The sequence below is a fragment of the Pipistrellus hanaki genome (assembly GCF_964339955.1).
Source record: "Pipistrellus hanaki genome assembly, chromosome: 11".
In the NCBI taxonomy this organism is placed as follows: domain Eukaryota; kingdom Metazoa; phylum Chordata; class Mammalia; order Chiroptera; family Vespertilionidae; genus Pipistrellus; species Pipistrellus hanaki.
This window is the reverse complement of record NC_140513.1, coordinates 54,281,122-54,308,838: the sequence shown is the minus strand read 5'-3', so window position 1 is coordinate 54,308,838 and position 27,717 is coordinate 54,281,122. Positions and strand designations below refer to the sequence as shown.

The 27,717-nt window shown below is 39.2% G+C and overlaps 1 protein-coding gene across 1 annotated transcript in view; it reads right to left on the bottom strand.

The window, feature by feature from the left end:
- ADAMTSL1 (ADAMTS like 1) overlaps nt 1-27,717 on the bottom strand; it is a 385,178-nt gene that overhangs the window by 337,500 nt on the left and 19,961 nt on the right. The window contains exon 2 of the mRNA XM_084898074.1: nt 14,839-14,966. Within this exon, the coding sequence (XP_084754200.1) occupies nt 14,839-14,966 (128 nt within the window). The remainder of the gene's footprint in view (nt 1-14,838; nt 14,967-27,717) is intronic.

Sequence of the window (27,717 nt, the reverse complement as noted above, 5' to 3'; positions counted from 1 at the left end):
TTTCCACAGACACATTATTGTGAGAGGTTCTTTCAGGAAACAACACTTGATGCCAATCAACTTCGCCATCAAAAAGGAAGTTATATAAACCTCCGGACCCTGAGTGTAAAGCTATCCCCAGATGCTCACTGTCCTCATCCCAGGGTCAGGCTGAATGCTGAGAAACTAGGGGTGAGAGCTGGCGTCCATGCATAGCAGATGGTTAGTGATGGTGGTCTTGCCTAGCTCGTGGGGGAGAAAGAGGAGCTAAATGACATGCCATCCTTGTGGGTTCCATAAGTCCCTTGTTCTCATCTTTCCCTTAGCTCTCTGCTTTACTGTTTGCTCCAAAAGGTCATTCTTTAATTCTCTGCATTTTAATTTAATTCTCTCCCAGTTTAAAATAGTTACTCTTTAATTCTAATTTAGTGTGCCTTTCATCAGAATCAAATGAGCCTTGTTCATGTGGAAATTCTACTTGTATGGTTGTTGGTCCTAACAAGAGCAGTCCATTCACCACTGTCCCTTTATTAAAAAGCATCTACATAAAAACAGCATGGTCACCAGGGGTTAGGGGTGGCAGGAATTGGGAAGATGCTGCTTAAATGAACTTGCTCTTAGTAGATAAGTCCTGAAGACCTAATGCATTGATAATCGACAACAATATTGTATTATAAACTTCAAAGTTGCTAAGATCTTAATTGTTACCAATACCAAAATAGAAGAGATAATTATGTGACATGATAAAGGTTTTAGATAATACTAAAGTTATAATCATACTGCAATATATCAGTGTTATCAAATCAACATGTTGTATACCTTAAACTTATGGAATGTAATACTCTGATTACTTCTCAATAAAAATGTTAATATATATATATATTCATTACATTCTATATAATAAAAAGCTAATATGCAAATGGCCATCATGCCTTCATACCTTCACACTGTAACTGCTCACTCAACACTGGGGAGTGAGGAATGGGGACAAGCCAGGCACAAATGAGCTCTTGAGAGATGAATGGGGACCAGCCAGGCTGCAGCCTGGGAGAGGGACAAGCCTCCTATCACGTGGTCCTGGGTTCCAGTGGCTGCACCTGCGCCTGCAGCCTGGGAGAGGAACAAGCTGAACACTCTGAGGTCCTGGGCACCTGCGCCTGCAGCCTGGGAGAGGAACAAGCTGAACACTCTGAGGTCCTGGGCACCAGCAGCTGGGGTTGTGGCCCAAGAGAGGGACAAGCTACCTGCCCCACAGTCCTGGGCACCTACAGCTGCAGCCAGGTGCCACCTTCTGCCCAAAGTCCTCTGTGGCTGTGGTTGGCCTGAGCGAAGCCAGCCTGGATCCTAGGTGCTTGTGACTGGCCAGAGGAGGGAATCCTGGGTCCCAGGTGCGGAGTGAGGAGGAGGCAGTTAAGGGTGATCAGGCCAGCAGGGGAGCAGTTAGGTGCAATCAGGCAGACATGCAGAGGCAGTTAGGGGCAATCAGGCAGGCAGGCAGACAGGCAGATGAGTGGTTAGGAGCCAGCAGTCCCAGATTACAAGAGGCAGCCAGACATCCCCCGAAGGGTCCCAGATTGGAGAGGGTTCAGGCTGGGCTGAGGGACCCCTCCTCCCCCCCGACCAGTGCATGAATTTCATGCACTGGGCCTCTAGTCTCTACATCATTGGAGATATTTTAGTGTGTATTAACTTTATTAACATAAATAGATTTAAAGTTTTTTTTAAACAAACATTTAATGAGTATATATTACTATGGATGATGACTTTGAATTCTCCTTTACCCTTCTAACCCCCAACATAGCCATGTGCTACCAGACAGGCACCTAACATAAATAACAAGCAAAATTGCTTCCAATATTATCCATAACAAGCAATGTTGAATCTGGTAACACTTGATTCAACCTTGTTAAACCTGCTCTTTAACATTAAAAGGTGTCTTCTTCTTGGCAAACTTCACCGTTTTCCCCATTTGAAGTTAAATCTCCTTCCTTAGACCAAGCCACCAAAATTCTAGGAATAATGCACCCCCAACACACAACCGCCAGTGGAAAGACAGCTTGAAATGAGGAGACAGGGGTTTTGGTGTGAGGGGACCTCCAATGTGCACATAAAAAATATCTCTAATTCCTTAAACGTCTAGTCAAAAGGACCCTGGGCCCCGAGCAGGATGCCCATTCATTTCGCACAGCCTCTTCTGCATGTGATGCATCACGTGGCTCAGATTAGTGCTGAGGGAGAGATTTATTTTTTTTCTGGGTAGATAGATATACAAGCCAAATTATTATGACAATTTGATAAATGTAGCTTTTGAAAATGCTTTCTGTTGTAATAATACAACAAACAACAAGGAGGCATGCTGCCAGGCCTCATCCATCAGTAGGTGAGCTGCCTGGGAACAGACACAGCCCTGGTGTCACACTAGCTCCTCGCAATCTGCCAGAGGCCTAAGGGGGGGTGGGGGGGGAGGAAGAGAGGGAGAGAGAGGGAGAGAGAGAGAGAGAGAGAGAGAGAGAGAGAGAGAGAGAGAGAGAGCCTTAAAGCTGCATTTTCAAAGCAATTTTAAACAGAATATGAGGTAGTGGCGGTCCATGTTGAAAAACAGTGCCATGAATTGAGGCCTTGACTTAAAAGTGATTTTTTGGCACAGGTAACTTATTTTTGTAACCCCAGTTTTATAATTCAACACCTCTGCTCTATACTAATATCTTATTTTAAAAACATTCTCAGTGCTGTCCCAGCTTGGAGGCTCTGATTTATGTCTACAGAGAGAGTTAATGTGGAGCCCAAATTCAATATAAATGGAAATGATGTAGGTTTAGGGAAAATGTTCTAAGATGACATCTCCTCTGGTTGTTTGATCTTCTCTCGACCATAGGTCACTGAAGACAGCGTCTCTGTACTTCTACAGATTTTTCTGCATTGGCTAAGAGGCTGCGGAGCTGTTAAATTAAAATTTAGACCCATGTGAGGATATTACATATTGGATTTTGGAGTTTGTCCTGTGAGTCTCAGAGTGGTTTATTTGCTATTATGAGTGTTTGGTATGTTTTAAATTATAACTAGAAAACTCGCTGCCAATTTTTCCCCCCAAACAAGTATGATTTTACATATCTCGGCCTGTTCTTCAAAGACAGACATGCTGCAACAAAGCCTCGTGTTTTCACAAATATGGACTGGAGTTATGAAAAAGAGGAGCTTGCTCCTGGAATCAAAAAGGACAGAAGAAAGAACAATGACCTGGTGAACCATCACGTTCATGCCCAGCATCTAAGGAAGCCAGAACCTGCTCTGAGTATCCCGCTCGGACAATCGACCGAGACAAGCATAGTACACAATGTAGAAGTGAAAATGAACCCTGGGCAGGGCTTCCTGGTGAACAAGGTTTTGTATAATGCTTTCTGATTTACAGTCACTTACACTTATTGAGCATCAAATCTGAACCAGTATTAGGCAAGGCATTGTGAAAGATGCAAAAATGATGACTTCCCTGACCCTTACCAAAGTTAAAATTTAGTTGAAAAAATTTACGAGTCCAAAAAAAATCACCACACACAACAGTATAACGCAGAGTCAACAACTAATGGATGCGGTCTGGATGCTAATTACAGAAGGAATTGGGGAAAGAGGCAGGTATATGGCGGGAAGTAACTTATGAAGATGTATCTTAGGTGGGTATCCAAGCCTGGGATAGAAGAAAGGGGAATTCAAAAAATAGCCTTCCCTCCTTATTCCTGCTTCCCAAAGTACTACAGCAGGTTCTTAGCTCTAATAGTCACTTCAATTAATTCACTCAACACTGACTGGGGACTTATTATATGTAAGGTAGAAGATATAAAAACAAAGCAAGAAAAACCTTGGTCCACAGTGCTGATAGTCTGATGGGGGCCGGTGTCATATAAATAATTCTAACACAAGCCAGACAATGTAAATGTGATTATAATGCCTTGTAAACACAGCACAGTGACATTAAGGGCCGCTGCTGGATGTAAGTTTAAGTGACACCTAGGATTTTGACAGGGGGACATGGGCAGCGAGAGCCACTGTAGGTGAGGAGGCAGAGTCTGCAGATGGCTGGTGCTTTAACAGACTAAGACAAGTCCAGCAGCTGCCCTGGACTCTTCCCTTTCAGCAAACATTTTATTTCTTTTGTGGAAGGGTTATTTCACTCAGGAAAATGTGTGTGAACACACACAACAATGAGTTTTAAAATTCAGTTTAGGCCAGAATGTATAGATAGGTCTTCATCACCCTTCTCATGCCATCTGATGCTGACAGCTATAGATTTTTAATTTAATTTTTTAAAAATTTCAATTACAGCTGAAACCATTTTGGCTCAGCGTTAGAGCGTCGGTCTGTGGACTGAAAGGTCCCAGGTTCGATTCTGGCCAAGGGCATGTACATTGGTTGCAGGCACATCCCCCATAGGGGGTGTGCCAAGAGGCAGCTGATAGATGTTTCTCTGTCATTGATGTTTCTAGCTCTCTATCTCTCTCCCTTCCTCTCTGTAAGAAAATCAATAAAATATATTTTTTAAAAAATTCAATTACAGAGCACTACCCAATTAGCTTCACAAACGGCACACCCAAAGGTGATCTAGGCAGCCAGAGTCCCGCTGGGGGTGGGGGGTGTTAGCCTGCTCTGTAGGGTCAGCCTCTGCATAGCAGCACATCTACTGAGGTCATGGCCAGGATTCACAGTCAGTCAGCCTGAGGGTCAACCCCACCCACTGATGTGACAACAGCAATCAAGGCTCAACTACAACAGGAAGGTCACAGTTCACACAACAGACTCCCAGAGCACCCACAGGACACCTACTACATAAGGCCACCCTGCCAAGAATGGTGATTATTAGAAAACATATTTTTGCTTCTTTACTTGCTTTTCTCTCCTATAGTCTATAACCGTGGTTGGCAAACTGCGGATCGAGAGCCACATGCAGCTCTTTGGACCCTTGAGTTTGGCTCTTCCACAAAATACCACGGTCTGGGTCAGTCTATTTTGAAGAAGTGGCGTTAGAAGTTTAAGTTTAAAAAATTTGGCTCTCAAAAGAAATTTCAATCGTTGTACTCTTGATGTTTGGCTCTGTTGACTAATGAGTTTGCCAACCACTGGTCTATGTGTTTGATCTTTGAGCCTCAGTGCCCAGCAAAGTACCTATTAGCCCTCCACAACCATTTATTGAGAAAAGAAGAAAAGGGAGAAAGGAGGGGTGGGAGAGAGGGAAAGAAGGAAGGGTCAAAGGAGGAAGGGAAGGAGTAGAACAGAAGGAAACGCTATAAGAATAATTTCAGGCCACGGAGACTTGTTGGCCTCCCAGTTGCTCTAATTTTTAAACCCTGAAACTGGATTAAAATCTTTCTATAATAAACCCAAGATGAAAAGTTTAAAATGAAACCAAATAGCCACCAAAGGAAAGAAACCTTGGTTCTTTGCTGTGAACGTGTTTATTTTCCCATATTTACTCAAAATTGTATTTGTCATTGCAATGTGTTTGGTCCCTCTGAAAGCTGACGAGGAGTCGGGGCCCAGAGATTGCTGCCTTTGGCTTGAGATCCACGAGCAGGAAGGACATGCACTCTCTAATACATACACACATGCCATAAGGTTTGCAAATGATCTTACATTTGCTCGGTAGCCAAAAGAGGCAAAGAATGAGAATAAAAACAAATGTGCTTTAGCAACATCAAGTCCAACTTTTCCTCCTTCCCCATGAGGAAAATGTATATTATGAAACTCTAGGACTCTCACAACCTCACCCCGTACAACCCTGGAGCTGGGAATTTATGAATTATTTTGGCTAGAGACAAAAGTTCTTCAATCCGCCCATAGCGTCCAGATGTCCGTTGCAAAATGGGAGCCTGGAGAATCTCACTTTTTCTTTAAAACCATTCACATGAAGAGCAACTTTTGGTCCTCTTCCTATCTGGCAGCAGAATGGGTTTTGAGTGCACATATGGAGGAGAAGGGACCCCTCTCCCTCAGGGTCACACATTCAATTGTAGAGTTGAAGGGCACCTTAAATATCTGTCCAATATAAATATCTAGGGAGCACCTATTCTGTCCTAGGCGCTGCCCTCTTGACCAGTGAGTCCTACACCAAAGCCCAGAGGCAGGGGTTGACTCTGCAGCTGTTTGAGGTTGGCACAGGTAAGCTATGGGCTTTGGCTGATCATCACACATAAGTAGGATGTTATTTAGCATTCTATACTTACTCTTTCTGCCTCCAGGTAAAAGACCCACCCCCTAATGTATGCAATTCTGGTATCCCTCCATTTTTTTGCTCTTAGTATCTGGTGTCCCTTTAATTTTTAATTTCAATCTCCACACCCTCCCCCCTCCCCACCTCCACCTCCCTACACACACCATAATCCACCTTAGTGGTTAGTGGTTTAAACCAAGCTACACAGTTAGGTTAGATAAAAATCTCCTCTTCTATTATACAAGTTGGGCTCAAACAGAGAAAATAACAGAATTCAAGTAGTATTAACAAGCCTCTTTTTTCTTTCTTTCTTTTTTCTTTATTTTTAGGGGGACAGGGGCAATGACAGATGCTGAATTGAAGGTGAAAAGTTAAACTTTATTCTGTGGGTAAGAAATTTAATACATTTGAAGAGAAGTGAATACCAGAGAATTTGCATAAAACACCCCAGATACTGGGCATTAACTTAATCATATACTAACAACATGGAGGCTTCAAGGGCCATATACAGGGGTGGGCAAAGGTAGGTTTACAATTGTAACACAGATGATGCAATAATGAATACATTAATAATGATATAAGAATAAACTGTGTTTCACATACTCACACCTTTAAACCTACTTTTTTTTTTTGCCAATCCCTGTATATAGGCTTTAATAAAGGAATGGAAGAAAGTTTCAGAAATTACAGTCGATTGGCCACTTTGGGCAGGGCTGATCTTGACTAATATTGGGTAACTGGATTATTATGCAGAAAAGTTGTTGCCTTGGCTCATTGTAGGGCGGGGACAATTGCCACTTCTATATCCTGACATGCTGGTTCCGTGATGTGGACTGGATCATTTTAGTAGAAATCATTTAAGTGAGAAATTAAATGTCCATTTTTTTTTTTTTTAACCAGAAAGCTTCTTTTTGTCTTCATTATCCCAACCTCTAAATCTCTGGAGACAAACCTTATCATTTCACTATTGTCTGTTTCAACAGAACTGTAGTTCTAATACTGGATATACATTTAAATAATTTGGAGAGCTTTTAAAAAGCATGGATGTCAGGGCTCCACTTCCAGAGATTCTCAATTAATTGGTTTTCAGAGGCACCCAGATATTTGTATTGATTTTTAAAAAAGCTTCCCAGGTGATTCTATAGTGGAGCTAGGGTTAAGAACCACTGCTATAGATGTGTTACCCATCTAGAGATCAGAAGAAAACTCTTTTAGTCTGTAAAATTTATTGTAATTGTCATTAGTAGAAACTCAGAAAAATCTATCAAAACTTAATAATCTGGTAAATTCACAAGAGCAGAAGCTTGCCTCTTGGACTTTTTATCTTTACATAACTAGTAACCCCATTAATACATAGTAGATGTGCAATAAATACTTATTAAATGAATAAACAAAACATTGAAATAATTCAGTCTTGGAAAATGTGTGTTTTTAAGAATTTATCTATTTTCTAGGTGATCTAATTTGTTGGGGTAAAATTGGCATAATAGTCCTTTGTGATCCTTCTAACTTCTGAGTTATCCATTGCAATGTCTCCTTTTACATTTCTGATTTTATTTATTTGAATCTTTTTTTCTTAGTCTAGCCAAAGTTTTGTTAATTTTGTTTATCTTTTTTAAAAACCCTCAATTTTTTTCATTTAGTTGATTTAAAGTATGTTTCTAATCTCTATTTGATTTCTGTTCTAATCTTTATTATTTTCTTCCTTCTGTTATCTGTGAGATTTGTTTGTTATTCTTTTCCTAATTCAGCCCAATAACAGTAATAATAAGAAAATTGGTGGTGTTTCTATATACTAACAATAAACTACCTGAAAAGGAAATTAATAAAGCAATCTCATTTACAAATATATATAAAAAAATACTTAGAAATAAACTTAACCAGTGAGATGAAAGACTTCTGCCCTGAAAACTATAAAACACTGATGAAGGAAATTAAAAAAGACACAGATAAATAGAAATAGATAATGTGTTCATGGATTTTAAGAGTGAATATTGTTAAAATGTTAATACTCCCTATGTGATCTATGGATTTAATGCACTTCCTTTCAAAATCCCAATGACATTATTTACAGGAATAGAAAAAAACAATCCTAAAATTCATATGGAACTCCAAAAGATCCCCAAAAGCCAAACCAATCCTGAGAAAGAGTAATAAAACTGGAGGCATCACACTTTCTGATTTCAAATTAAGTTATAAAATTATAGTATCAAAACAGTATGGTATTATGTAAAAACAGACATACAGATCAGGGAAGAGAATAGAGAGTCCTGAAATATGTTTAGGTTAACTACTATGAATCCATTAACTAATCTTTGACAAGGGTGTATGAAAGGGTAACCTCTTCAATAAATGATGTAAGGAAAACTAAATATCCACATACATAAGAATGAAACTGGGCCCTTATCTCACATCAAATACTAAAATGAACTAACAATGGACGAAAGATTAAATGCAAAACTGCTAGAAGAAAAGAGGAAAAAAAGCTTCTTGACATTGGTCATGGCAATGATTATTTTGGTTATGACACTCACTAAAAGCATAGGCAAGAAAAGCAAAAATAGCCAAGCAGAGCTAGATCAAACCAAAATATCCTGCACAGCAAAGGAAAACATTCAACAGCATAAAGGGCAGCATGCGTAACGGAAGAAAGTATTTGCAAGCCATACATCTGATAAGGGCTTAGTATTCAAAATATAAACAAAAATCCTACAACTCAATAATAAAAAAAAATCAAATAATCCAATACAAATAGGTTAAGGACCTGAATAGATATTTCCCAAATAATACGTACATATGGCCAATATGCACATGCAAAGGTGCACAACATTACTGTTCATCAAGGAAATGCAAATCAAAACCACAATGAGCAACCAGCTCATACCTGTTAGAATGGCTATTATAAAAAAAAAAAAAAACACAAAAGGTAACCCGTGTTGGTAAGAATGTAAAGGAAAAGGAGACCTTGTATATTGTTGGTGGAGATATAAATTGGTTAAGGACATTATGAAAACCAGTATGGAAATTCCCCCCAAAACTAAAAATACAACTGTGATATGACCCAGCAACCTCACTTCTGGCAATATATGTCCAAAGAAAATGAAATTTTTATCTCAGTGAGGTATCCACACCCATGTTCACTGCAGCATTATGCATATTAGCCAAGACATGGAAGCAGCTTAAGTGTACTTTGACAACAGATGAATGGATAAAGAATATTGTGTGTGTGTGTGTGTGTGTGTGTGTGTGTGTGTGAAGAGAGAGAGAGAGAGAGAGAGAGAGAGAGAGAGAGAGAGAGAGAGAGAGAGAGAGAGAGAACACAAAGGAGTATTATGTAGTGTTAACAAAAAAGAAAATCCTGTCACTTGTGATAACATGGAGGAACCTGGAGGGCTAAATGAAATAAGCCAGACACAAAAAGACAAATACTGCATAATCTCACTTATACGTGGAATTTAAAATCATGAAACTCAGAAGCAGAGAGTAGGATGGTGGTTTGCCAGGGAAATTAGAAGATACTGGTCAAAGGAAGATGAAAGTGTTTTGGAGATCTAACAGATGGCATGGTGACAATAGTTAACAATGTTTTATTGTATACTTGAAATTTGCGGGGGGGGGGGAGGGGGGAAACAAACAGATTTTAAATTAATTTTTTCAATATACACTCACACACACAATAACTATATAGAGGTGATAGATAAATTATTTAGTTTGATTGTGTTCATCTTTTCTCGATGTGTACACATATCAAAACATCAAGTTGTATACCTTTAATATATATGTTTTACATTTCAAAGATATCACAACAAAGCAGTGAAAGAAAATTGTGAAGGAATAAACACTTCAGAAAGGCAATTGAACTAACAACATAAGGAATTTTTAAGTAAAGAGAGCTAGCCAATAGTTACAGAATCCCAGCATGGCTAGGAAAAGTTATGGACACCAAACACATTTTCAACATTTTTTATTCCAACAAACAGGTTTATGGGATAAACCAAGCCATAAATTGGTCCCAAACATTCAGTCATTGGCCTTCGTGGATTCTCCCCTTGAAAGAAGATCAGATCTTGGAACAAAACATTCCTCTAAGATATATGACCTGGAATATTAGAAGTCTTGGTAATACATTTAGAATAGGCTTTGGCCCAAAAAGTAAAAGGAAGGCAACCGCAAACTCTCAAACATAAATCCCAAAATGTGAAACCTCCTTTAACACAATGAAAAGACCACCTCGTATAAAAGACATGAAGAGTCAGGCCCACTCTGAACTTGTATATCTTTCCTTTAAACAAAAACTCAAACATTTCCAAGGAAAACAAGGCTGATAACATGCAATACTAGATGAAGAAAAACAGATTAATCCTGCTTTGGGCCTCACTTGAACTGAAAGTTCTGAAACGTCTTGAAACAAGCCTTAATTAGATGTATGACAGAGATGAGATAACTTGAAAAAAAATATTTGTTTAAGGAGCTAAACTTAACATTAACTTTTTTCTTTTGCTGTTTATTATTAGGTGGTATAGAAATTAATTGCTAACTAATGTTTATGTTAGTGTTAACTATCAATATTTTTATTGGAGAAAAACTGTTTGCAATTAAAAAAAAACACCAAAAAACAACCCAGAAAAACTAGCCCCCTCTCCCTTAGCTCAATTATTGTGAAATGAGGTGATTAGAATGATCTTCCTCATTTCTGCGAGATAAGACTCCTTGAAGTTATTTATTTTAATTTTCTGTGTTTATATAGAGACCATTGTGGCAGCCATATCCCTTTGGAATAACATCATAATCTTACTTTTTTAGGCACCTCTATGGTGTGATGATTTTATCTTTTGTTTATCTAACAACTTTATTCAACTCAAAATTTATTAACTTTTAAAAAGTGCTTTCATAGTTTCTAGATAGGCTGCTTTTTCCTCTTTGGATATATAGGAATTTGACATGCCCTTCCTTTAATCTGTTGGGATTTAATAAAATATTTACATTTTTAATATATTAATTCATTCATTAAGCCACCCTACTAACTAACCTGCATATCAATGTGGCATTTCATAAAATAAAAAAGGTCATAAAAGACCTTTAAATCTTCTTCAGTCACCAGTGCAACGGATGACATCACATTTAAGAGCATCAGCTATCTGACCCACTGCCATCTCAGATAAGGAGCAGTTTCCCCCGTTGACCTTGGTCTTGGCATAGACCTACTACAGTGGTATATATCACATTGAAACACGCTGTTCTTAAGAGCCTTATGCATCTGGAACTCCTTACGGGCAAAACTAAATTAACTGGCTGAAGACAAACCTAGAGCTCTCGGAGACAGATCTCCAGTATCAAATTCTAAAAAATATGCTTAAGTAATTTAGGCTGAAGGAGGATTGTTTCCACTAAAGGACATACACTAGGTAGGTCACCGAGGGAAATGAATTTGCTAAAACTGTTATTTCAGAGTATTTAATGGGAAAGGTGAGGAACTGGAAAAAGAAGCAGCAGTTTTTCTGGTTGTGGATACATTATTTAATTCACTTGAAATAAAATGAAGAACCATCGTAAAGGACAAGTAGATAGAGTCTGTTTTCTAATTAAAATAAAAGCAGACATTACATAGTGCCACTTGGTTATACATTAGCAGAATTACTCAATAAAACATAATATAATCTTATAGAAATTAGTAAATGCTGTAGAAAAAAAGTTGATACAGTGCCTTTCTTCAGGGCTCAATACAGGGTTTCATATAAAGAGAATTATCAGAGCTTCACAATCAGAAATTGGGAATATCAAGTACTGCTTACTTTCTGTGAGCCTCGGGGAAAGAATGAGGAAGACGCCAAGGGAAGATTTCTGCTCAGTATCTCCCAGGTCAGAGGTTTCCCCAGCATTAAAGACTGCCCGTTGAGAGTGAAGGGTTTAATATTTAACGCTTGTCTGCATTTTTACTCTGTTTTTCCTCCACTGATTTTTGTATCCCTGTATCCACAGAATAATCAGAGATGTTATCTGCTCAGAAGGTTAATTAAGCCTCCTTACAAGCTCCCAGTCCATAGGAAACATCATGAACTCCAGAAGTTGAGCAGTTATTGGGTATTGTAGCTTTCTTTACAATTCTACCATGTTGGTAGTAGAATAGTTTTTAGGTGGTAGAGTTAAAAATATTACAACTAAATGTGCCCTAAGAGAGCATAGGACCAGGGCTAAGAAACTTGGCCTGGCAGGTTAATTCAGCAGATGGATGGGATTTATTTCAGCTGTTGAATGCCTACCATTAGACTACGACACACACATAACCCAGTTACCTGCTGGGTTCTAGAAACATATACATTCATAGTCTCTGATCTTTTCCATTAGTATAAGTTGACTGAACTAAATTTAAATGCCTACATCTGTGGAGCAGAGATGAGCGAAAAGTCATTAAGTTCATTAGCCATTATAAAACAAATATGAAAGCCATAGACCAAGCATGCCAAATTCATGGCCCGCAGGCTGCATGCCTCGTTTATTTGGCTCGTGTTAGCCTTTGAGTTTGACACGCTTGCCATAGACCATCATGGTAGATTGCAAAAATGATCTCAATCCTTCACCCTCCCTACATGGCATGCTTTCCATGTAATAATTTTGCTTTCTCGCTTTGACTCTAGTCTTGGCAGATGACTTATTTGACCAATGTGCATTTAAACAAATCATAACAGGATTATTTATCTGTACCCCAGCACATGTTTTGACACCATTCTTCAATATGGGTTGTGTTGTGAGGTCAGTTTACACTCAGCTGTACGGTTCTGTCTCTCCTGGGTCAAACGACACATATGTCAATTCAGTCGTTCAGTCTGTTCTTTCTGTATTTCTTTATGTTCTTACTGGATTTGGAAATGCCATCTGTTTGGCGGCTCCTCCCTTAATCAAGTCCCTAGAAAACGGGTGGTCCACTCCACTCCCATTTTATACCTTCCTTTCTAGCCCAGTATGTGCTTACTGGATGTAATTTGAAAGTCAATTAGAGATATGTATTCCATAAATTTATAATTCTAGAATTCATATTCCATTTCACATAACACCAATATTTGGTAAAATGTGGAATGACAGAGTTTTACTTGTGATATTAATTTATTCCTTAAGTGGCTTCTCAGCCTCTCACTCAATAAAATATTCTCACAGTGTTACATTCACTGAGCCAACATGAACGTTCCCATGCATTTCTTCCTAGCTTTGTAAGACACATGTTTTGGCTCATCCCTAAAGAACACTCAAGCATGCTAATTTGATAAAGCTGCATAATACGAACATTCCAAATTTGTACGCTTTGGCCTTGCTGGTGGATGTTTATTATCAGTTATGCCTCAGAGTGCTATCACCACGTAGCATCATGTCGTGCAGATGAAGAGAACAGGTGAAACAAAACAAGGAAAGGTCTATTCTTCCCAGCTCAGGGATCTGGTTTGATATGAAGCTGATCTCTAAAGAAGATAAACAAATTTGGCTACAACCCAATAGACCCCTCTTCCATGCAGACCCAAACATCAGAAGAGCTAAAGACCAGAATAACTCTGGTTTCCTTCAACATAGCCCCTTTGGCCATTTTTTTTTTCAGGGTATATCATGTCCACTGGACCTGTGTCTAGAACTAAAATAGTCTTTAGTGATCATTGGATCCAGTGGAGAAACATCTGTTGAGCTCCTAATATCTGTCAGACCCTGTGCAGGACTGGGGGCTACAAAAGGAATAAGACTAGACCCTGCTTTTCAAGAAATTCTTACTCCTGTTAGAATAAGTTGGCGTTTTCCTGAACTTACACCTCACCGCTTTCTGCTGTTTATGAAAAGTCTAGAAGAAACAGAGGTGTATGTTTTTTCCTTCTTCTGTTTCATGCTTCATAATATGTAATAATTTTGACCACCTTTTGCTTGCCACATATAACACTTTTCACTGTGGAATAAAACCTTTCTTTGAAAAATATTACCAGGATACGTACTTTGTACTTTAGAGTTTGGAGAAAAATCTACTCACAGACCACACAACTCAAGAAGTGGCTATGAATTATTATTGTAAGTAAAGACTTTCCACTGTAACACCTTGGGCCTTTTCTTTTCAGTTGAGAAGCCATTAACCACTCTCACTTCCACCTTCATCCAAACTCTCACTATGCATGCCCCGACTCCCACTGCTTATTTATTCCTCCAAAACTCCGTATAGTCAAAATCCATGAAAATGAATGACCTTGGGAAATTTTTGGCCATTCCAATATCTAAAACACTAAACCAATATACCGTTCATTTGCAAAGGATTTGGTAACATTGGAATCCAACGTACACTTAATTCATGTTCATATCATTGCTATTATTGTCGCCATGATTAAAACAGCAAAAAAATATAATAGAGAGCTAAAGGTACTAGGTCCATTTCTGTTAAGTTCTCCTCCTAGTTCTAACCTAAAAACATTATCAAAATTTGCTTGGTAAACGGGATAATTTGTGTATTGCTTATTATATGAGTGCATAAAATACCTAGCTGAAGATAGACATATTTAATTATTTGTACATTCTTTCCACCCCTTCATCTGGATTTGTTTGCAACAAGAAGCTCTGCGTAACCCCAACCACAAGAGCAGGTCTTGAGCCTGCTGCCTCTGAGCCTTACAAAGGCCCCCGGTGGGTATAGGACTTACTTGCTGCTGAGACAGCGTCTTAATGAGTAGGAGGCGCCCCCACCGCAGGTGCGTGAACACTCGCTCCATGAGCCCCAGGCGTCCCACAGGCTGTCCCTGTCCTCCTCGGAGCGTGTTGTTCTGGAGCTCTGTGGGAAACAAGATGATGATCAGTCTCAGGTCCCCAACGAACCTTGAAACACATGACCTCACATGCTGGTGGCTTGTACGCCTGTACATGGTGGGCTTTCTGGGGAGGAAAGCATGCATCTGCTTCTTTCCGACGTAGTAATGTATGTATGTTAGGGGAGAAGACTATTTCAGCTTAGGGACCCTAGGTAACCAATAATAGAGTACATGGGAAAGGGGGCCAAAAAGAAGAATCTGGCTTAGTGGGAGGTAAATTGCAAGAAAGTCACAATTTTGGCCCGAGTTCATGAGTCAACTTTTCATCTCTTTGTGAGGAGAGAAGCTGCTCTCAGGGAGGCTTCTGCTCTGGGAAACTGGGCATGTGCATACCAACACTGCTTTCCAGAACAACTGTTTATGCAACTGACAGGTTTTTTTTTTTTTTTTTTTTTTTTTTTTTTTTTTTTTTAAAGAAGCAATGTTATTCTCAGTTTTCAGATTTGTTCATGAAAGTAACTGCATGGAGTGACTTTAGCAGAGACTGATTGAGACAGATTGACACTTGTTACTGACAAGCTTCCCGATGAAAGCTGCATCTGCTGTCAGGAAAGTTGTTACACACAGGCCTAATGTTGTGCTTCACGTTTCATACACGGAAGAATCAAGGATAAAATCTGCGCTATGGTTAATAGAACAGGCTCTGGAGTTAAAACTGTTCAGTTTGAATATGGATTCTGGTTTTTACTGTGTGTCCTTGAACCTCCTTACACTTCAATTTCTCTTTCTAGAAAAGGGTGATAATGTTGTAACTACACTACCTCTCATGTACACACACACACACACACACACACACACACATACACACAAAATAGGAAGATTAGCTAAATGAACTTAGCCTAGAATTAGTTCCAGAGTAAAGCAATCAATTATAAATAGTACCTGTGTTATTATAAATTGAGAATGTCACATATGTACTTACATAGTTATGCTAGTCTTCTGGGTTATAATAACAAAATACCAGCCTGGGTATTTTAAAAACAACAGAAATTAATTTTCTCACAGTTTTGGGAGATAGAAGCCCAAGACGAGGATGCCAGCATGGTTAGTCCCTGGTGAGAACTCTCCTCATGGGTTGTAGATGGCTGACTTCTCACTGTGTGCTCACACTATCTCCACTTTGTGTTAGCATGGAGTGTGAGCAAACTCGCTGGTGTCACCTCTGAAAAGAGCACTAATCTCATCATGAGGGCCCTACCCTCATGACCTCAGCTAACCCTAATCACCACCCATAGAACCCATCTCCAAATATCATTATATTGAGATTTCAACATATGAGGGGGTGAGACCAAACTCAATTCAATCCATAGCAACAGTTCTACAAATAGCTATGTAAATTGTGGCCAAATCATTTTACTGAATAAATGTGATAACTGAATATTAAAGGTGGTAGCTTCTCATGTTAATCAAAGACATACATAGGACAAATATTTGAAATTTCAAAACTATATTTATAAAAACCAAAGCATTAAGAAAATGTGCATGTCAGGCAATATGGCAATTTCATGTTCTGTTTTCTCCCTTAAGAAAGAGTGTAGAATACTTGGAAAGCCTGGGACAGAGAGTGACAGAAGGGTAACTGCTCATAAAGCACTTGAAAACTTGACATGATGTAAGTCAACATCACCAGCACACAGAAGGCTCATAAATGATAGCTCTTATTAGCATGTTTAAATTATTTTCTCATGCCCTGCCTAGTCATACTTAGGGTTATGTATGCAGGAGGGGCCTCTGGAAAAAGCAAAGAATATCCTCTCCTCCCCAGAAAACTAAATCAGTTGCTGTGGGGCTCAGGTGCCAACTTGATGACTTCTTGTAAGTTTTAAACCTGGTTCAAATTAAGCCAGAACATGGCCTTATAGTGCTGTATCAAGGGTTGGTTAATTGGCATGTCCTTTATTTAGATTGTTAAGTCATTTCCAGGGCTGTGGGATAGATACTGATTGAGAGCAGGGATAGTGGGCCTGCTCAGCCTGGGGTAGAATACTGATCTAGAGAATCCTGAGATCTCTTTATGATTCAGTTATTTCTAAATCATAAAATGGAGATAATAAAGATACTCACATCACTGAAACATTATGAGGATTAAAATAGTTAATATGTATTTATATGCATGTATGCATAACCTATGGACACAGATAGTAGTGCATTAAAGGCCTGGGGTGGGGCAGGAGCCAGGTTGAGGAGGGTAATGGGGCAAAAATGGGGGACCATCTGTAATACTCTCAATAATAAAGATACATTTAAAAAATATATGAAAAGCACATAAAGTGGAAACAACCCAAATGTCCATGGGTAGATGCATGAATAAATAAATAAATTGTGGTATAAACATATAATGGAATATTTTTCAGCCTTAAAAAGGAAGGAGATTCTGACACATGCTATAACATGATTGAAGTTTTGAGGACATTATGCTCAGTGAAAATAAGCCCAACACAAAAGGACAAATATGATATGATTACACCTATATGAGGTACCTAGAGCAGTCAAATTCATAGAGACAGAAATTAGAATGGTGGTTGCTAGGGGCTGGAGAAATGGAGGAAAGGAGATGGATACAGAGTTTCAGTTTGAAAAGATGAAAATAATTCTGGAGATAGGAGGTCTTGATGGTTGCACAATAATGTGAATGTACTTTCATGCCACTAAACTATATACAAATGATCAAAATTGTAACTTTCATGTTATGCATATTAAACCAAAACAAAAAAGCAAATACATACATATATTTTAAAAAGCTCATGGGGACTAAATAATTAACATTGTATAAGCATTGGATGCTATTATTATTTAACACTAGAGGCCTGGTGCATGAATTCATACAAGGGTGGCATCACTTGGCCTGGCTGGCAATTGAGGCCTATGGGGGGCGGGGGAACTGGCCAGTGGTGGGAGGGACCCCGGGAGGTAGGCCAGCTGGCCCCCAGATCAGGGCCTATGGGGAGGGCCAACGGGCTGGGGAGAGGGACAAAGGAAGGTTGGCCAGCGGGGGGTAGGGGGTGAGGAGGCTGCTGGAGGCTGGCCAGCAGTGGGGAGGGGCCATGGAAGGTTGGCTTTGGGAGCATACTGACAATCTGGGCAGCAACTACTGCATTTAGTGTTTGCCCCCTGGTGGTCAGTGTGTGTCATAGCGACTGTCCGATCAGTCTTTCATTCAGTTGTATCAATTGCTTAGGCTTTTATATATATATATATATATATATATATATATATATATATATATATATATTACTTATTCACATAATTTGTAAACATATTTGGGCTCAAAAAGGCTCTAGGAGATATACTGGGAAGGTACACGTATTTTTCTTCTTTTTCCTGAGTCCAGTTGAGACACTGTACTCCTAAGGGATCATCTCTGAAAATCCTGACTTTCCTGCAGCAGAACCTCCCAGAGACCTACCACATTGCTTGGCCTGGAAACCTGACCTGCCAGGAGTTTGAGGTGGCATAGAATGGGTAGCAGAAACACACTGGTTATTGCAAAGCCTGGCCTTCCTAAAGGAAGTATTTATTGAGGTTTAGGATTAATAAAATCAGTCTCTACTCATGGCAATGTGGGGTACTCTGTTTCCAGAGCTTCATTAAGTAGTGAGGCAAAGAAAGCTTTTGGCCATTGAAGTATACCAAGCCTCTTCTCCATACACCTATTAAATCATCCCTCGGATATTAAAAAAGTTTGTGCTGCATCTCCTCACTCTCTTGTTGCTTGCTCTGTGTGACTGGAACATGGCTCTGCTGAGACAATACTTGCCTGATACAGTAACTATTTGTGTGACAAACATACCTCATACAATTCAGTTTCCCTCATTTTATTAAAATTAAATATGACTGAGATAAAAACCAACATCACAAATGCTAGGATTCATGAAATAATTAAAATGACCAAGATGAGTGATAATGTCTAATTACTACAGCTGCAAGATAAATAACTAAACATTAAAAAAATCCACATGAGACATTCCCATGTGAACTCCATTCCCATGTGAGATAAGAACACCAGAATGCCAAATCTTGGGGAGGTTTCTCTTTGGCTGCTCTGTGGATAAGATATTTAGGAAATAACGTGGAATTGAGATTTTGGTTTTCTAGATAAGCAAATTGTTTCATACTCTGTGGGGAAGTTGCTTGATCTTTTTCATGTGCCTTGTTAAAGAGCACGGAGGTGAGATCTCACTGGCTAACCATCTTCCCTCATCACAAGTTTCAGCATGACTAGACATGCCCAGTGCGCACATTTCTTGGAAAGAGATTGCACAGTATCCCAGAAGCCTGTCATGAGCCTATTTCTCAAGCTGAAACGAACGATTCATTTCAACTGGACCCAGGTTCCATGTTAGAAAATGTAAAGTGGTTTTTCTCATCTTTAGCTGCGCTAGCTTTTTACATCTATAATCCAAAAATGGCATCTCAGCAATGCCTTTCAGGTCATTTAAGACCTAGAAGTATTTGCTTATTACAGTTCTAAGAGGGCCTTCCATAGAAACAATGTTTATGCGGCTTCAGGTGGGACCTGTGCTTATTTCTCTCTTACTTTAGACTGTGCAGTCCTCTTCATCCCACAGTAAGCAGTTTTAAAGAGTAAACATTTTGAATTGCATCTAGCAAGAGAAACTGAAGCAGAGGGAAATAATGACTTTCCTAAAAAGCAATGATGATTCCTTTTGAGCTTAAATTTCTAAGGTTTCCTAACACACCCCAGTTATTCAATTTAAAATAATTCTAGCTATTTTGAAATCTTTGGTGCCACATGATGATCTTTGAATGTAGTACTGATGACGACTTTTAAATCAACTACTTATTAAAAAGTCATCAACTCCCCAGTTCCATCCATCCATTGCTCCTGGTCAGTTAAGTGGCTCTACACCTCAGGCAAGGCCAATTGCATGCAATGTACAGGCATGCCTTATTTTATTTGTGCTCTGCTTTATTGCACTTCACAGACGTGTTTTTGCAAATGGAAGAAAAAAAACCCTTCACAAACAAAAAGATTACAACTTGCTTTATTGCCATGCACTCTTTACTGCGGTGGTCTGGAGGAGAACCTGCAATATCTCTGAGGTATGCCTCTAGATTGTGGCCATAGGTCATTAAATACCTCCTAGGAGTATCAGAAGAAAATTAAAAGAGCTTCTCTAAGTCCATCGACCTCAGAATGGTGTCATTTCCTCGCCATTACTGGCTTATCTAAATGTGGTTTGCAGCTGATAGTTTTGCGGTTGACTTCAGGGCCAAATGTAGCAACCAAGTCTCAGGTGATCAGCTTCAAGCCTGACAGCTACAAGTAGTTAAACACGTTGAGTAATCACATGAAGCTATAGTTTCCCTGCATCTCGCTGCCCAGCAGACACTTAACCTTAGAATGACCTCCCCTGAACCACTTTATCCAGAAACCGCTTTCACTGGGACCTGGACAGGTTATCAAGGACGTATGAAAGATGTCGTAGGATGAAACACAAATTAGCAATAAAAAGACTCTAGAGTTATATTTGCTCCCCCACACACATACACAGAGCTCTTGGAAAAATATTTTTTCCAAATGTTATAACAAGAGGTCAGGATGCACAGAGCTAAATGAAAACGAAAGTAGGTGCCGAGGAAATGGATGATAGGTTTTTGTAAAACTGAAATCATACAACAGATGACGTTCTGTTATAAGCAAAGTGTTTTTCAGACATCGACAGATCCTCAAAGGTAGCAACATGCGTCACGGGAAGAGGCAAGGAACGGTTCTTACTGTTTTCAAGATCAGCAAGAAGGCACTTGAGTCCCTGGCTTTTCTCTCCTCCCAGACAGACAGCATTTAGCATAAGCCATCTGGAGCTGTGTATGGGACTGTATAAAGTGGATGTCACACACCTCTACATTAAAAAGAGGGGGTGAGGCCCCCATGGGTGAGAGAACCGTGTTTCCCCTGATGTGACCGTGCAAAGTGGAGAAATCTATATACAGAAACATCCTGTCCGTGGAGCAGGCTCTGGAAATGAATGTGCAGATGCCATTTTTAGCTCCCCTACACATCAGGTCTCCATAAATCTTATCTAATCCTTGGCTTCTCCAACGATGCGGAATACTGGCTCTGCCGCCAACCGTGCGTGGTAGGGGTTGTGCTTCCCTGCTCCTGAGGGCTCACAGACGCTAAGTAGTAACCGGGCTCTTGTAAAAGTCCATTAGCTTTTTGATGTACTTTCTTAAAGAGCGGGGTGTGTGGATACTGAGGCATGAGCCTTCCCAGATATGTGCTGCTGGCTTTGCTGAGGAAATTCGGATCATCTGGTTCTTATCACAGCTGCACTGCTGGGGAATATGATGAACTGCCAGTGACACAGCGCACGGTCTTTCGGAGGCCACTGCCTGAAACTGTCCCTGGCTACCGAGGAGAAAAGTCAATCCCGTAACACGGTGTAACAGCTATCTGGGCACTGGAGGCCTCTCGGGTACCTGTCTTCCTTTTCCTTTCACTGTGAGTGTGTACACACACACACACACACACACACACACACACACACGCACATGCACACACACAGCCCTTTCACATTCCTGGTAGGGCACCTACTTTGCACCAAAGCTTAGAGGATTGGTGATGAGGGAAAAATGCCGGGATTTACTCAGTATCTATGTGCCAGGAAGGATGCCAGAATTTACACAAATGATCATATTTAATACTCACAATGAGCCATGTCAAGTTAGGAACCCCCCCTCCGCCCACCCCTCATCTCCCCTTTACAAATAAGAGAATTGAAGCTCACAGAAGTTGAACCACCTGCATTGTGGTGCAGGAGAAAGAGCACAGACTTGGGAGTCAGACAGACTAGTCATATTCTAGTCCAGTGGTCGGCAAACTCATTAGTCAACAGAGCCAAATATCAACAGTACAACGATTGAAATTTCTTTTGAGAACCAAGCTTTTTAAACTTAAACTTCTCCTAATAACACTTCCTCAAAATAGGCTTGCCCAGGTCGTGGTATTTTATGGAAGAGCCACACTCAAGGGGCCAAAGAGCCACATGTGGCTTGAGAGCCACAGTTTGCAGACCACGGTTCTAGTGAACTTGACTTAGGTACATCATCCTATCTCTTTGAGTCAGTTTCTTCATCTGTAAAATGGGAACATTGATATTTCTCTTACTAGGGTGATTATGAAAGTTTACCAAGAGAACGTATATAAAGCACATGTAGTAGTTTCTGGTATGTTAGTGTTATTTTCTCTCTCTACTCAAGTTGCAAATGCACACACAAACACATATGTACACACACACACCTGTCACATAGCTAGTACCTGGTGCAAACATATTTTATATGCATATCTGATAACATTCCATGCTGTCTAGCTTCAAATTTTGACCTTCCTTTCCATTTTAAACAGTATATATCAGTGCATGGATTTTTTTTTTATAGGACAACAACAACCAACGTTGCTGATTTTCTTTTAAAAATTACTTTGTCCTCAGAATTCTTTCCAAACCTAGGAATAACAACTTGGACATGGAATTGAGACAGCTTCATGACTTTTTAGAAAACAAAAACCTGACTCTGCTCAGTGTCAAATGCTTCAGTAAGGTTTTCATTTCAGAATGATGATAAATTGATTTTTTTGCATTCTATCCAAGGGCAAGGCTGGATTATGGCTCATCTGGGAAAGTGCTAAGAAACCTCTGGGCAGTTTTGGAGCACTCCACCAGAATACAATTTCACAGCCAGCTGAATTAAAATCTATAATTGCTAATATAAGCAAAGATTAGAATTCAGGAAATTTGCAACTGGTTGTGGAATATTTTGAGCCAGCTTATCTCAAGGAAAGGCACAGTAAAACATTCTATCACTGTCTGTATTACTTTAAAAGCATACTCTTAACAAATATAAATACTCTGCTTTGTTGTAATGCTAATAGGATATTAATAAAAATATCACCATGCATTTTTTTCAGATAGAAATTTTAAGTTTGGATGAAAACATATATACATATATGTGTATACATATACATATTGGTGGGGTACATCTTATAGACTATCTATCTCTCTATCTTAGAAGATTTAGCCATTTTATACTAGAAATAGCCTGTCAGCATGGTTTTCTTTTTCTAGAATCATTTGCTCAATGATGACAACAATAACAGCCAAACACGTGTACCTAGGGGCCGCTCAATGAGAAAGCTGAAAGCAGTAATTCCATTACTCTCACAAAGGAAAATTGTGCAATAGGAGAATTGTATCCTATAGAAATTGCAATAATTTAAAAAAATCATTTATCTCAAGTTAGCTCCTACTTTCTCAATATTTTGTCTAATCTGTAGTCATTTGATGTCATATCCATGCATTATTAATGTGCAAGGTTTAGTCCAGAGTAAATGAAACTTAGAATAAGACTTTGTAGCACTCCAGAATTATCATTGCAAGTAACAAATATCTCCCCAACTACATTGCAAACTATGAGGAAAAGGATGATGCTTTCTACTTTTGAGCTCCTTATACTTGCTTTCTCATGAATTTTTATGTCTAATTGAAATAACTCCTATGTATGTCATTTAAAAGAAAGTGAAGAGATTTGGACAAAACAGGGTAGGGCATAGTTGTGAGTATGCCATGGAGTTTATTTTTATATTATTACTTATCAACTATTGTATTATTTTCTATATGAACAACTATAAACCTACTTTTGCCCAACCCTGCATATAGTAGATGGTGAAACGCTTTCAGGTTTGTCATTTGATTCTCAAATATATATATAGGGCATGGAATACACATGGGTGTGGTAGGGTCAGGGAGGCAATGAAAAAAAAAAAAGGCGGGAGAGAGAGAGAGACTAGAAGGAGAGGAGGAGGGAGAGAGATCTAGTTATTTATAAATTGCAAGTAGTTTCAAGTTCTGGGATTTCCTTCTTTTCTCCAGTTCTAACCTGTATCACCCTTCCTCCCCCCTTTCTTACTAGGATATCAGTTTTGTCAAAAAGCAATAGTTCTCTCAATTACCATATCTGAGTCTCTTCCATAGATAACATTTCCCTGTAGTTTTAACCTGTAACTTGTAGCTGTACGCAATCGCTTGACAAACTGGAACCGTTTTCCAGGTTTTGAAGTTAGGCAGGAAATCATTTTGAGGATCTATTCTGGTCCTGATACTTTTTCTTCATCAATGTGAAGCAAACCTTCAAGAGTCCCAGGAATCCAGCAGCACCATGCTTGTCTAGCGTAGACTCAGGCTGATAACCAACAGATTTCTTTAGGGTCTATACCCTGCTAAATGCTCCGGGGCAGAAAGCCTTATAAGAAAGGCACAAAAGGCAAGCAGAAAGTTGACTTGCTGCTTAGAAAGGATGGTCTCCCATCCAGGTTTACTATTTTGAATAGCTCTGCTCTTAGATTCTCGGTGTCTACCAGTGATTGTCTATCAGCTCCAGAGCTCACTGCCCCAAACACTCTCCTTCTCAGCTTTTAGGGGGACCTGTCTGTTGCTTTCTTGTGAATATTAAGGTCTCATACCTCAATGCTTATGTTTCTGCTTCTGCTCACTACCCTGAGTCCAGCCTGGTGCAGCAATGCTGCTCAGAGAGTTTATAATTTAATGGGGGAAGAAGAATAAAATAGTTGACTGCTCAGTGTCCTCTCTCTTTAATCAGACACCAAGTCTTGTCAATGCCATTTTGAAATGCTTCTCTCTTCCATGCCCATCCTCTCCATCTTTATTTTCACTGCCTTCATTCTGGTTCTGGGATTTTCTGCTGGAATTTCGCAGACTAGGCTTTTCATCTGACTTTTTTTTACCTCCAGCCTCTCCTCCTACCAGTCTGCCCTCCACATAGCTGCCAGTTATCTTTCTAGATTACAGAGCTAACCTGTTCACTCCCTAACAGACTCTCCATGGTTCCATTCCCTAAAGCTGGTAGCATCTAGTAATGGATTCCAGATGGACTGTGAGGACTCAGGAACTGTGTGCAACATTTGGGCGTATGTGTGTTATTATCATATTTCTGAAAAGAGGAGTCATAGCTTTCGTCAGATTCTCCAAAAAAGGTTAAGAATTATTGAGTAGAGGATAATGTCCAAGTTATTAGTGTGGCATACAACACCCTTTCTAACCAGCCCTGAAATTAACGTTTTAAACTCATCTCTGCTGCTCCCGATCACTCATGTCCTCTACTCTCCAGTGATGGGGGACTGCTCAGCAAAACAGCCTGCATAGGGCCAAAACCGGTTTGGCTCAGTAGATAGAGTGTTGGCCTGTGGACTGAAAGGTCCCAGGTTCGATTCCAGTCAAGGGCATATACCTTGGTTGTGGGCACATTCCTGGTGGGGGGTGTGTAGGAGGCAGCTCATGGATATTTCTAACTCTGTATCCCTTTCCCTTCCTCTCTGTAAAAAATCAATAAAATACATTTTAAAAAACCAAACAAACAAACAAAAAACAAACAAAAAAACAGAAAAAACAGCCTACATGGGGACCTTCGATATTCTGTTCCTGCTACTGCCTAGATTTCCTTCTTCTCCGTCCTCCTCACATCTTTTTACTATCTTGGACTTGTATACTCCTGCTCCTGCTTTAAGATGCAGCTGCAAAGTCATCTTTGTGTACTTTGAGCTAGGACTTTATATACATGGCTGTTTTATAATTTGTCAGCCACTGTACTGAAGTTACTTGTTTACACATCTATGCTGAGGAATGGGCTGTGAGTTTCTTGGGGGCCGTGACAAAGATGTGCTCAGAGCTTTGTAGAACACCGGATATGTAATCAGTCTCAGTGCATAGTCACTGAATGAATAATTAACACAGGCAGGCTCAGGCAAGTTGTAACTTAATTCATAATGGCTGTCAGCTTTCACTCTCAAGAGTTCATATGCATTCCGATTCTCTAAAGACAGAAAGGATGTATATATATATAAATATATATATATATATATATATATATATACACACACACACACACACACATACATACACACACATATATAATCTCCTTTGTATATATATATATATGTACATATATATATGTACATATATATGTACATATATTTATATATATCTCAATATAGGTAGATACAGATATATAGATATAGATATGGATATAAAGATATATAAGCTGCAGATAAGCAGGAGATGGAAGAGAAAAAATTAATCAGATCCATCAGATCAAAAGATCAGATTTCTGCTGATTCATGTCTTTTTATTCCAGCTTTAAATTTGTCCAACTGTTTAAAGCTGAAAAATGATTATTAACCTGTCACATCTTGCCTTAATCTAGCCTAACTCAAGTCCTAGATGTCTATCTGCCAAAGAGCCCTCATCACTGAGTAAACAATAGTCAGTTCTTCTGCAATACTTGGAAAGCATGATTTGTGGAGATGAGTGTGCTACAATTTGGAGGGAATGAAGATAGGTGGGTAAAGGAGCCTGACTTGAAGACATAGACCACTACCAATAAAAATTGTCAAATATTATCAAACCATATTCCCATAAATGAAAAAAATAAGAACAGAACATATAATCACAGATCACAGAAAACTTTAAGTAATCAGGAAAAAAATGGTTTGATAGAAACAAGTTGTGATTCAGGTTTTCAAGTAAGTGTGTGGGACTGGTGAGAGTATATTTTCATTAGATCCCATGTGAAAATAAATCTAAAAAATAAAATCATAGTGCTCTGATGCTTGAAAGAAATTAATGGAGGCAAAACGTTGACAAAAGCTGGAAGACAGGGACTATGTGATGATTAGCCCTTACACCCTTGATGGCTAATGTGGGCCGGATAGAGATCATTGTTCAATGAATGTTCAGTGTTTAACCTATTCTTTTGTGAGCACTTTTACTTTTAAAATGTTTCATTAAATGGACATGCATAATATTAATGGCAAAAACTTCTAAACAGGAACAAAGGCTGGTGATCTGGACTTGGCCATCATGGAATTTTAGGCCACTGAGTTTCCTATAGCTCAATTCACTCATTTGCACAAGGAGAAATTTTGGGCTGATCTTTTCCAAAGACATCCCTAGTCATAAAAAGTCCATGATTCTAAATTACCCTATCTTATTAGAGCATATTAACATATCAATTTCTAACCTATAAAATGAGACATGAACATTTGCTTAATTTAACTCATAGGGTTGGTGGACCAATTATTTTAAAAAGAAAAGTGCTAAAATATGAAAGGGTTGACCTGTACAATTGTTGAGTGAAATTCAAGTAGAGATGATCCTATTGGTTCAGCTCTAAAACTCGTTTAATTAAAAAAAAAATTCTAGAAACAGAGATTCTCTATTGGAACTCTTTTTCTTTCTTTTCTTTTTTTAAAACATGTTTTTATTGATTTCAGAGAGGAAAAGAGAGGGAGAGAGAGATAGAAACATCAATGATGAGAGAGAATCATTGATTGGCTGCCTCCTGCACGCCCCCCTACTGGGGATCAAGCCCACAATCCCAGAACGTGCCCTTGACCAGAATGGAACCTCAATCCCTCTTCAGTACCTAGGCTGACACTCTACCCACTGAGCCAAACCAGTTAGGGCAGGACTCTTTTTCTTTACTTATTACAATTGCCAGCATCCAGAAGCTCTGTCAAATTCTAGGTATTTAGGAATAAAAAAAGAAATGCTAAATTATATTCTGTACTTTTTATTGATCAGTGTGTACTATTTAAATCTTTGAAAAAGGGCAAATACTTGTAAGCAACAGTTTATCAAGAGATAAATAAAAGTTCACTTTATATGATTGTTTTCAATT